The sequence below is a fragment of the Lipophrys pholis genome (genome assembly GCF_963383615.2).
Source record: "Lipophrys pholis genome assembly, chromosome: 19".
In the NCBI taxonomy this organism is placed as follows: Eukaryota; Metazoa; Chordata; class Actinopteri; order Blenniiformes; family Blenniidae; genus Lipophrys; species Lipophrys pholis.
The window spans coordinates 14,204,152-14,216,863 of record NC_137647.1 but is presented as its reverse complement, the minus strand read 5'-3'; the positions used below and the strand labels follow the sequence as shown (position 1 = coordinate 14,216,863).

The 12,712-nt window shown below is 41.9% G+C and overlaps 2 protein-coding genes across 2 annotated transcripts; both read right to left on the bottom strand.

Annotated features, from left to right (window-relative positions):
* Positions 1-843: 843 nt before the first annotated feature.
* On the bottom strand, positions 844-6,078 carry LOC308124906 (inward rectifier potassium channel 2-like). The gene is made up of 2 exons (XM_080488291.1): positions 5,902-6,078; positions 844-4,134 (listed from the first exon to the last, which is right to left on the bottom strand). The coding sequence occupies exon 2, from the start codon at positions 3,883-3,885 to the stop codon at positions 2,569-2,571; it is 1,317 nt and encodes a 438-aa protein (XP_080344417.1). The 5' UTR covers positions 3,886-4,134; positions 5,902-6,078; the 3' UTR covers positions 844-2,568.
* A 581-nt stretch (positions 6,079-6,659) lies between these two features.
* On the bottom strand, positions 6,660-10,258 carry LOC308124907 (inward rectifier potassium channel 16-like). The gene is made up of 2 exons (XM_080488292.1): positions 10,165-10,258; positions 6,660-8,002 (listed from the first exon to the last, which is right to left on the bottom strand). The coding sequence occupies exon 2, from the start codon at positions 7,979-7,981 to the stop codon at positions 6,839-6,841; it is 1,143 nt and encodes a 380-aa protein (XP_080344418.1). The 5' UTR covers positions 7,982-8,002; positions 10,165-10,258; the 3' UTR covers positions 6,660-6,838.
* Positions 10,259-12,712: the final 2,454 nt, after the last annotated feature.

The window sequence follows — 12,712 nt, the reverse complement described above, 5'->3', positions numbered from 1 at the left end:
AGCAGAATAACTTTTCATCTTTAATTGTTTACCCTTTTTCAGAAAAAAAACCCCGGTAAACTGATTCCTACTGTGAATGAACTTTAGTTAGTTTATTTTTCTCACAGAAAAAGGAGAGCCCCAATTTGTTTTTAGCCCAGAATAGAGCTTTGTGGCATTTTCATTGGCTAATGTGGAAAAAGCCCAGAGGCAGCAACACTTCCTATGTAGAAACAAATCAAATCCGCCCACTGCCTCCCTGTCTGATCAATCGGCTGCATTCTGCCAGGATTAGACTCAGTCTGCACTGGCAGAAAGCATTTGTGGATGGAAAAAGCACAGAATTTGCTGACAGATGTGTCATACCACACACGCGGGCTCCTCTGTGATACAACTGTATTGATCACACTATCATTTAATAGCAGGTTATGCTAATGCTGACTATAGAGGAGTTTGTTGAGTGAAACACAGAGTGACGGTCGCACATCCTCTCTGGAGTATCAGTCGTTACATAATCTGAGCCCATGTGCTCTTTTGGAGAGATCACTACTAATAAATATTTATGTTTCTCTCTAAATACTAATTTAACTAGAATTAAAATGACTATGTTCAGGTGAACTCTGGAAGCTTGAATCTTTTGCAGGCAGAATGTGCAGCTCACCTCCAGCATGTGTGTGTGACACAGGACCCCATTCTGCAGCCCTTCATTTCAACCTCTCCGGTCAAAACGCATGCCCTTGGAAATAAAATAGCTGGATGGAAATACATAAAACGATGGAAGGAATTACGCAACCATGCAGCATCCTAATATGGTGATTACAATTAAAGCATCAACATGTTTTTGTTTTGTTTTGTTTTTTTATTGGAAAAAGGACATAAAACAGTTTTGAACAACTGCAATAATATATTTATACAGTATTTGCATTATATTTTACAAAAAAATTAAAAAACAAAATCTGTACAGTCTCTGGTTTGTGCAGGAAGGTGGGAAAACCCTGGTAGAAAAATAAAACCTAAGACATGAGAGCAACTACAGTGTTTTAATAGATTTCCTTACCAGAGAAGCACTCCAGTGTTCTGACAAGCACTGACGCTATCCAAGCTTGACCATTTCATCATAATACCCAAAGAAACAGTTGGAGCTCAATCTGCTTCTGATCTGTGATTGCAAGTGTAACAATAATTAGCAGTGCTGTCTTGAATTGGACAAAGCAAAGGTCTAGTCAGTAATGACAAACCTAACTTGTTGAAGTGGACCGTGAACTACGATGTGTCTGAATTCTGCATGTCGCCCACGCTGTGATGTAAAAATCAAAGCAGGCTATGTTATAATTAATTGGAATAACTCAGTGTTTCAACAGCCAACCACTCTTAGATGAGGAAAAGTTCAGGTATCAAATTAACTAATAGAAGAGTTACGGTTGTCTCTTATATGTACATACATCTTTGGCTTTGGGTAATAAAACTGTTTCAGTTGTTACTGGAGAAAAACCTATCTGGTGAGGGGAAAAAAGTGCAGTAAAGTTTGGATATCACACTGGAAGAATCATGCTCGTCTATAGCTAGAAATAACACTGAAGGCTGCATCTGCATTCTTCAAGATGTATACTTTTAAACGACAAATAATACATTTTGGCTCCTAGATTTCCATCTAAACGTACAATATGTAACTTAGCAGCACTTATTCTCAACATTCATAGCCTCAGCTCAAAGTGGAGCTTCTTGTCACTCCCTACCAGGGCCCAGCATTGCACATTAGAACACAACATGTCTTTGATAGGCGGCATTAAACTGCACTGCGTATCACAGACGCCTCTTCTTTATGTGAAACATTTTGCAATGTGTGCTCATTTGAAGCCAAACCACCTGAACTCCTCTTCTCAGGCTGGGACTTCTGCAAAAGATACTTCACTTTACTGTAGTTGATAGTTTGAGGAGCCGACTCTACTCCTTCCTCTAACCTGCTCAAGACATAGTTTTCTATACACTTTGCTAAGAGACCAGCTCATTAACAAATTTCTATAACATATTTTTGTGCTGGTTGTTGTTTTGTGGCATTCTTCTCAATCTAAAATTAAATATATACATTTTTATTATCCATAGAAAGACCCATGATGTTTCATGTAAAAAGTGCAAAGTGGGAATATGCAATTGATTTCTCAGAATTAAAAATGCTTTGTGCTATCATATCTTTAATTCTGGTATAGTTATGCAGTCTGTGATGGACCAGCGATCTGTCCTGTTCCCTGATTCTGACCCTTTGACCATTGGCTCCAGTGCCCCACGACCCTACACTGGACGAAGTGGTATATAAGATGGATGGATAGTTCTGCAGTATGCACAGAGGCAGACTGCACAGTAGGTAATAGAAGGTGTCTAACCCATTTTTCAAGGTCTGACTTCATTCAGCCAGTTGATTTATTGCCATTTTCACAATGAACAGTGTTTGCCTTCCCTTGGTGTCTCGTGCATGAGCGTCTGCATAGAGAGTTTCCCAAGCCAATTACAGTATTTCACAAACTGCATCATCAAGAACAGCAAATTTGAGCATACCCTGTGGTAGGATTTAACACTTCCCTACACCCGCAGTCATATTTGCGATTCTGCCGTCAACGGTATTGAATCTAAAGGCAAAGGGTCCAGGTTGCATTCAGAGTCTGATACTACATCCGTGTTAATGTCCTCAAGTGGACCAATGTCGACACCTCTCATCTCCCTGTTTTCCTCCTCCTCAAACTCCTCCTCCATCTCAACTTTTTCGAGAGCCACCTCGTTCTCGTAGCAAAAGGAGTTCCTCGAACTGGAGGCGTTGGACTTCTTCTCAGCCAGGTCCCGGGCACTACAGTTGGGTGTGCTGGGCACCTCATATGTGTTGTCAAAACGAGAGTAGTCCACTTTGTAGTAATTCTTTTCTTCAAAGAGCACCGGCTCAAAGCGGTAGCCCCAGAGGATCTCACTGGCCACGTAGGAGCTCCGACATTGAGTAGTCATCGCTGTAGCCTCAACCATGCCCTCCAGAATCACTACAATCTCAAACTCTGAAGTCTCCAGCTCTTGTTTGCTCATGTCATAGAACGGACTGTCCTCATCAATCTCATGCACTATAGTAATAGGGGTCACGAGGAAGATTCTGTCAATACCGCTGTCAAATCCAACGTCGATGTCCACCTGATCCAGGGGGATGAACTCGCCCTCTGCAGTGGTGCGAGACTTGAGGAGCTGAGCCCTCACGTGCGCCTCCACCAGGTGACTCTTTCTCAGGTTTCCCACTCGCCACATCAGGCAAAGCTTGCCGTCCCTCATGGCCACTGTGGCATAATGGCTAAAAACCAACGTCTCGTTCCTCTTCTTGGGCTTTGCCATTTTGGCCATGACGGCGCCGATGATAAAAGCATCAATGATGCAGCCCACAATGCTCTGGAACACCACCATAAAAACAGCAACAGGACATTCCTCTGTCACGTAGCGATAGCCATAACCAATTGTGGTTTGGGTCTCCACTGAGAAGAGAAAGGCAGCAGTGAAGCTGTCCACATTGGAAACACACATTTGAGTCTCATTCTCCAAGTCCCCGTATGAGAGGGCCACTACCCAGAAGACGAAGCCAAAAAACAACCAGGACAACAGGAAGGAAAGGCAGAATACGAGCAGCATCCAGCGCCAGCGAATGTCCACACAGGTGGTGAAGATATCTGCCAGGTAACGCTGGCCTTTCTCGCTCATGTTGATAAACTGCACATTGCAGTGGCCGTCCTTGCTGACAAAGCGGCTCTGATGTTGGTGCTCTGCATGCCCCTTGTTGACATTTCCATTTCCGTAGCCATTTGGGACAGCAATAGTCGCCAGCTTCATGCCGTCTTCTTCAGAGGACACGATGCTGTAGCGGTGGCTTCGCACACTCCCCATAGCTTCCACCTGGGAGGGCTGGGCCGGTTCTGCTTTGGAAAACAGTCTAAGTTTTTGGTAGAAGCGTTGGAGAAACAGTTTTGATTGATCCCAGGGACAGACTCGAGCAGAAAATATGCACAACGGGACAGAATCCTGCGGGGGAGCGGGGAGCCTGGGGCTCGTGGGTCTCTGGCAGTGCTGCGCTCCGTTGGCGAGGGCAGGTCACTCCTCTCTGACGTCTGCTTTGGACCTCATCAGTGAAGTGGACTATGGAAATTACAGACAAGGAGAAAATCAGGTTTAAAGTAATTGGCAGGAACCAGAGCAAAGATCAGTCCATGTGGGTGTGTGGTTACAGGCCGTCTTAATAATGCAGTGTACACTCAAATTTAGCGGGACATTTCTTGCATACACAAACAACTCACAACGTGTGCTGAGCAGTCACAAAACATTTGATTTTTTTTCTTTTCTTTTGGGGGGGGGGGGGGGGGGGGGTGTTGCTGTAATAGCTGAAGAAATATTATTCAATCCCTCAGATAGCTGACAAAATGGGAAAGGATGTTTACACTCCTAAATGTAAGTATTAATTAGGATGATCGGTCCGCAGAGAGCTGAGTCAAATTACAGATCAAGTTCATGTGAATCCAGTGAGCAACTGGAACAAAGATACAGTGCAAATGACCTCTCTTTGCATTAAATCCAATCTATGCACGGACATGAGCACACAATCACGTGTCACATGCTTTTAAAACCGTACAGCACATTCACAAATTAATAATTACAATATTAAAAGCAGATCTGCAATGAACTTCCACTAATGAATCTGTAACCTTGCATCAAATGTAAATAGAGCAACAAGGACAGCTAAATTAGAAAAGCTATTGACCTGGTGTGTGAGGCATGAGAGGTCCATTAAAATACAACACCACAGGCTACAAAGGGCATGGACAGCCAGACATGCCTTGCTTGTGCCAAAAAAAAAAAAAAAAAAAACTTCCCTGCTTCCACTTTTCAAACCAGCCGGCTTCAGTTTGACCATTGCGTAAAAGAGGGGAAAAAAGCTTCTAAAATTAGGAGTAACTTACACAACACTGTTCAAGTTGAACTGTTTCAGATGTGAAAACACATGGTCATTTATATGCTATCCTCTCATTTCATGTCAAACGTGCAGGACATGTCATCTTTGTTTTTCTCAAGTACTTTCTCACTGCTCGGCAGACCCGAAATAGCATCCCGTCGTTTTCATCATTAGGAATATGGTGCTTCATTCAATCGCAGCTCGAATCGTGGCAAAACAACTTATTTTACAGGGTTTTATGAGTCTCTAATAGGAGCAGCGCTTGAATCGCCCTTTAAACATAAACTTTACAGTGATACGTCAATGTTTTCAAAGTAAATAATCAATTTATAGCAAAACTTCCTGCAGAGAATTTGAAGCCAAATTCAACTCACAGTCACGAGTGTGATTATCCTTTCAGTCAAGCGTTCCTTCAACCGAATATTTTGGTGTTTTGAAGCCAAAATCACATCACTTTGTTCTCTTTTTTACATGGAGCTCAACCTGTGTTTGTGTGTTTAGTATATGTCCTCAGTCAGATCCAGAAAGCTCAGGCAGATGGAAACTGGTTACATAAAGCTGCTCGATTTTCTCGCACACAAATCAATAACTGTGGCCAATCAGATGGTGAACTTTTCCTGTTTTACACAATTAATGCTAAAACCTGATTAATGGTTTATTTTTTAGTCGGAAAATTACTTTCTTGTATAAAAGAAAAAGAAAAAAAAAGTAGTGCACAGTTATGATGAACTAAGTTAAAATCCAGGACAGGACACAGAACATCATGTCTAATTATAATGATAGTAATAAAATAATAATAATAATAATAAAACATGTTTAAATAATAATAATAATTATTATTATTAGTGCATTACTGGAATTAAATTATTATGATTTTATTAAATCTAAATTGTCCCTTACACTACACAGCTAGTTCCATATACCATATAATAACATTTCCCAGTTTCTCCACCTACCTGTTGTTCCTTGCAGGGTAAATCTGATCTTCCCTCATTGTAATAATATCCCCCAGCATCAGATCTGCGCACTTCTTCTTGATCCTTGCGCAGCTTTGCTCCTGCTGTCGTTGCTTCCCGCTGGGAGCTGTAAATTCTGCCATAACCCTCTCCAGCAGTACCGAAGGAGATATCTGTGGTGGTAAAGACTGAGTTTAAAACCACGTGTGCTTGTCTGTGCCCGCCCACTGGCGGGGAGGGCCAATAGGAAGCAGTAGCGCCTGTTCGAGGGGACTGCGTCCACTACACACAGCGCTGGTCACTTGGTGTCATTTCGAAACTGAATATAACCAGTATTATTTTCACTTTACAGTCAGTCGCAAAAAAAAAGCAAGCAATAGTTAAAATGGACGATGGGTTAACCTTCAGCTCAGACTCTGAGGGGAACATGTCCCTCCATGCACTCAGTGTTGGAAAATGTGACTGTTATAGTAAGATCACTGATCACAGAACAGTGGCTCCTGTCATCTGTATTAATATATATGATATATAATATGTGTATAGGACCTTGCCTTTGGCCATGTTCATCTGCGCATGGCCCCATCGCCCCTTAACCCCTGAATAAAAGAGTATTAGGAAGATGGATAAAGCTCAGTCTGCATTGACATTGACTGAATCAACACCAGGTGGTGGTAGAGAGCTACAAAGTTCAAGCACTCGCATCAAATTAGCTCATGTGAGGACAGTAAAATCATTTAAAACACACTTCCAAAAACATTCAAGTCAATATCAGTTTATTTTACTTACTCCTTTTGTCATAATTGCTCTTCAATACAAAACACACACAAACAATGTAAACAGTGTTTTTAAATGCACACAACAACGTATTTACAAGAGGCTAAATTATAACCTTGAGAAAAAGTTTATAGGAACAGTCAACCATGCTTGTGCTCATTGGCTACAAAAATGTTTGCTGCATCACCTCCGATGTGAGGTCAACATTTCCTTGGCAGATGTGTCCATTTGTCCTGACTGTCGTCGAGAGAGGATTATTGTCCTCTGCTGGACGCCCCCTCCCGTTGTACTCCTCTGCGCTGAGCTGTGGTACTGACACCCACGTGGTCTCATTGAACAGAGCGTAGTCCACCTTGTAATGTTTCTTGCCTGCCCTCAGCATGTCCTGGAAGCGCTGGCCCCAGCGGATGTCTGCCGGTGTGTAGGAGGTACGTGTTTGGTGGAGCATACCTGTGGAGTCACCTGTGTAGGTGAAGGACACAACGAGTTCAAAGTCATCGTCCAGCAGGTCCTCCGGGCTCAGGCTGTACAGCGGACTGCCCGGCTCCAGCTTGTGAATGAGGATGGCTGGAGTGGCGAGGACGATGTCCCGGCTCTGGAGTTCCAGGTCCTGATATGATATCACAACAGATCCCAGTGGCTTTTTCACATAGCGAACCAGCTGGGCCCGGACAACCCCCTCCAGGATGTGATTGCCTCGAAAGTCTCCGATGCGCCAGGACACACACAGAGCTCCGTCCCTCAGGTTCACCACTGCACACCTGCTGAAGCCCACCGTCTGAGCCCTTTTGCGAGCAGACGCCATTTTGGACACGACAATGCCAATGACAATGGTGTCGAGGAGACAGCTGAACACGTCTTGAATTGTCACCACGACAATAGCCACCATACAATTCTCTGTCATACCCCTGAAGCCGTAGCCTATCGTGGCCTGGGTCTCCATTGAGTACAGGAAGGCTCCGGTGAAGCCGCGCACGTTTTCAACGCACGGACTGCTCTCCAGATTGTCGGTGTCTCCATGCACGTGAGCAATGAGCCAATAGCAGAGGCCAAAAAAGAGCCAGGAAAGAATGTAAGATAGGGAGAAAACAAGCAGCATCATCCTCCAGCGGATCTCGACAAGAGTGGTGAAGATGTCCATGAAGTATGGGCTCCAGTCTCCAGGGGGCTTTTGAAACACCACAGGGAACCTGCCATCTTTCTGCATGTAGCGGAGCCGCCGTCCCTCCTTCTTATCTTGCGCGCCCAGCATGTGGACTGTGGTGGTGGAGGTGTCGACGACCTGCTCCCCTCTTTCCATGTTCATTTTGAGAATTCTTTCAGATTCCTGCAGAAAGATGAGGATCAGGAAGTGAGTCGCATGTTTATGCTGTTGTCCTCACATTCAGGAGAAACAGGCTTTTTTTTTGTTTTGTTTTAACTCATTACATGTGACTGAAACTGTAAAAGGCTTTCAGACCTGTTTATTAAGCTGAAACCTTCATATTTGCGCAAGCAGCCTCGGTCACTTTCTGCCTCAGGCTACAAGCAGTAAAGGACCTGAGCTGTGCTCAGCACAGCACGTGAAAGCTGTGAGTTATTCCATAAGTACAAGCTTCTACACAGTTGGATAAAACTCTTCATAGCTGTAATATGGCCCTTGGATGTGAATGTGAATGTGTGATGGAAGAAGGATTATTCGATATTCCTGGAAATCACAGAAAACTTCTTCTTTTCTCTTCTGACTTTAATGTGTTTAATCCTATTATTTAGTTTTTACATACATTGTGACACTGTTACTTTTGTTTTCTTTTAAACAGCACATCCAAAGCCTTTTTCTTTTGATGTGTTTTTTCCCCCTCCAATTCATTCAGTTTAACGCAACTTATTTGTTCAAATTAAGCATTTTAATGGCCTCGGCTACACAAGTCCGACAGGATTAAAGTAAGGCTTTGGGTCAAGACAACTTTGCCTCTTGTTAATTGGTTTGGCTCATCTCACCAGTTTCAGTCTGTTACATTCCAGATGTGACCCAGAAAAAAGCGTGCATCCATTTACCAACAGACAAAAGTATAGAAAACGACAAGGAACTCTTATGTATCTGTCATTACTTCCCACACAAGCCAAGAAAGTATGGCAGTTAATTAAAGAGAATCTTGACCTCAGTGCCATGCGGTAATCTGCTTTTATTTTTTCCTCACGAGGGTAAATTATTACCCTCCAACCACCTCTAACAGCTTTCACCTCCAAATGTTACTCAAAATGTCAAACTTTAACCGCGCCGCCTTCGATTTCCTAACACGTAAAATCCAACAAAGTGATGGTGTGCGTGCCAGTTTCATTTACAGTAATCATGCACTCTGACAGCTCCTTCAGCGGCAACTGATAAAAAGAGTCACTACAAGGACTCACTTATTGATCATGACATTTTCTTTTGCGCACGTTCTTCCTGTCAGTCCGAGGTTTTATTGCTCCACCGAGTCAGCTGGGAACACGTAGTCATTACTTATTGCAGTTTCTGATAAGTGGCTTTTCAAGGGGTTTAATTTTACACCTCCCGTGAGTTCAGTTTTACAACCAAACAAGTGGAGGTGACGGTCAGCCGTCTTAAACTTAAAAGTTTGTGCAATAGTTCAAAGCAAGTCTTCAAAAGATTGTTTTTCTGAAAGTTGGATGAAGCTTGGCTGTCAGGTGGCAGCAAACAAGTGTAATTGTGAACATGCATCCCAATAATTTGTGTCAGAAATGCTTGGATATGTTAAAGTCATTTAATGCTTGAAAACACTGAGGCTTTTGCAAGTCAGTGTTTGATTTAAAAAAAAAAAAAAAAAAAAAACAGAATGCAAGAGAAATAAGTTACCAAGACATTCTGCATTTTAAGTAGCTGAATACCTAAAAGCGGCTGCGCTCACAGCCTGTTATAAATGACACACGGGTCTCAGGGAGAAGTCACTGGAGAACAGCGCAGACTGAAGCCTTTTTACGATACATCATGAAACAGAAGGTGACGGTGGCAGGATTCTATATTCTGTGCAGGTAAAGTGATTCGGATTTTACTTTTGACATATGATGACCATGTTTTCTTGGTTCTGGCTCTCTTTCTTCGTTCTTCTTTTGTATGTTGTTTTTTTGCTTGTAAATTGCCTCTCCATTTTTTCTTCAGGGTTTATAGAAATAAACACTTTATTTCATCAAGTGTCACAAACTTCCAAAGATAGCATTTGATTGTTTATTATGTTATTAACAAATGATTACATTGGTTTCACCTTGTTTTTTTATGTATTTTCTAATGAGGTGACAACATTACTTCTGCTATGGTATAAAAAGTGTATGTCGTTGTTGTGAACTTTATATCATTTCTAAAAGCACAGTAACTTAAAATCTTGGAAGGCAAGCTGTGTAAAAATGTATGTGTATACATTCACCATTTTTCACACAAGAAAAAACATTTCTCCCAACACTTTTCTGCTCTTTGCGTTCTCACCGTTTATAATGAGAACAATCGCTTACCTGCAGAGACAAAGTCAGAGGATGTCAGGTGTCACTGAAGTCCATCCGCTGTGCCGGGCATTAAATGTTGTGTCGCCCCAGACCAAAGACCTTCTGAGTAAACTTGTTTCTGCACAGTGTGACATTGAAGGGGGGGGGGGGGGGGGGGCTGGCTTGGTTTGAAGGCAAAGTCCCATTTCTGTCCCGATATCACAGTTATCACTTCCCTCCAAGACCTTATTGGATTGTCCAGACAGATTTATGACCTATGGAATATTTTAAGAGGTTCCTCACGACAAAAACATCTGACTTCCTTGAACTGTTTGTTCCAGTATGATAAGAAGGTAGTTGTGCAATTTATATATTCTTCCACCGCATAGCAAAGGATGTGAAATATCGATAATTCATTAGTTAGTTTAATATTCAGTGAGGTCTTTTTTTTTTTATTTGTCATTTCCTTTCAGATGTCTATGATCCATTCTTCAGGAGGTTAACCTTTGCTCAATCAGATTGTTATTGGCAAAAGGATTTTCTTTGTCTCAATTGTCCTCACTTAGGTCCTGATAAGACAAGAAAGATTACAACCGAACGCTATAAAATTTAAACCACGTTTATTGCCGCCATAAGAACATGCAGAGGTGTTACAACTAGGTCAGCAACAGCAAAACAACCTGGTCGCGTTTGTAAAAATAGAAGATGATTGTCTTGTCCTTTTGAAGCCTAAATGATTCACCGTGAAGTGCTTGTCTGACACGACGTGTGAAGTTGGAGATAAGACACATTCCTCTGAGAGATAAACACCCAAAAAGCGAGTTGTTAGTGTGGCACTTACGAGGAGCAAGGCGGATGTGAAAACACACACGACAGTGCTACAAGTATGAAACTATGAGGGCTGCAGTAAAGAGGACTGATTTTTCTTTTTGTTGATATAAATGTCTCAGAACACGCTGCTCAGCTTTTTTTTTTTTATCTTATCAGAAACGCTAATCCACTTTCCAAACAGGCGGTAAGATGATCCTATGTACAGACCACATGATTCGACATATAAAATATAGCAATAAAAAACTGACAATGAATACAGTGAAAGTCGAACATGCTCAGAAAGGAGCAGGAGGAAGCATAAGTTTAATCGATTCTATCCCTGTCCAGTCAATCTGTTTGCAACCCCGGATTTCTGATAAACAAGTAAATAAACCTATAAATAACCAGACTGTGAAAGCATCTCATGCATGTTCGTTTCTTCTCCCTTGTACCTGGTCAACACCATTTATTTGTATCGCTGTTTGAACGGCTTCATTTGGACTCAACCTGAGCCCCTCTATCACTCTTTCACTCTACAAATAGAAATACCCTTTTTCACAGATATGGCTACACCTCATCCACTTTTATTCTTTCTGTTGATATAGTTCCGATCCTAACATGTTCAGCAGAGACCGTGTGGTTGAGTGAGAGGAACGTTACACTGATGCTGCGGGACCGAAGAGGAAATGTCAGGATCAGTAAGGTTGGAATTCTGTGTCTCCACTGGCTTGAGTTGAGCTGCTAAACCTGAAGACTAATGTGTCTCCACAGGACAGCGGCGCATGTGAGAGAGATCGGTTGTCTCCATAGATAACTCTACATTGATTACAGAGAGTGTGGGACAAAGAAGAGAGGAGGGCCCACAATGTTTGAGAATTTGTGAAAGCATGCAAAGAATGAGACATAAAGACAGACGTGGGGCGGGAAAAGTCAAGGGCCCGGTTCAGAAGAACTGTGGCAACACGGGGCGGCCTGTAGTTTTATTGAACCTCAAAGACAAGAGCTGGCAGAAAAGCAAGGTTTTCCAAATGTTTCCATGCATTTACAAGGTGCTGCAGAAAAGAAAGAGGCACAAACTGAGAAAGAGAAGTGACACGAATCCATCCAGCCCTCCGTCTTCTATACTACTTCACCCAACTTGGGGTGTCAAGGTGCCTGAAGTACAAACCGCGACACGACATGCAGCCTTGGGGAAGAAATCAAAAATATCAATACAAACAGGCTTTAATCGTAGCAAAGATACAACTGTTAAATTAAGCTGTGACGTTTTCGATAAACCCTTACTCTATTTCTGACGCAGCAATACTTACTGTAAGTTCTTAACATGGAGACGTCTCACTTTTATCCTACTTTTTGTTCACATTTTTTTTCTGATTTCATAATAAAATGCCTCTTGCATTTCCCCTTTAATATTCATTAGTATCATTAAATGTCCTTTTATGCCAAAAAATGAAATAAAAGCTGTTGAAAAACATTCATCTGATCAAACTGAGACACAATTCACTGTTTCTAAGATATAAATTCCTTAAATTGGATACATTTCTCCTTGATATCTAAACCATATAGTTTATTACTTGTTTAAATATTGTGTTTAAATATTACCCTAAATATGATTTCCTTGAAACCATGAGCATTGTTTGAAAAGAGACACTTATTCATGCAAATTCGGTTTTATTTTTATTCAACATTTTTGAGGCTATGGGGTGAAACATAACAACAGCACCCATAACAAACTATCCAATCTGTGTTTCTATGATTGCCATGCACT

What these genes read in the sequence shown, in the direction of transcription:
- LOC308124907 (XM_080488292.1), bottom strand. Translation starts at nt 7,981, where the DNA reads ATGAACATGGAAAGAGGGGAGCAGGTCGTCGACACCTCCACCACCACA.
- LOC308124906 (XM_080488291.1), bottom strand. Translation starts at nt 3,885, where the DNA reads ATGGGGAGTGTGCGAAGCCACCGCTACAGCATCGTGTCCTCTGAAGAA.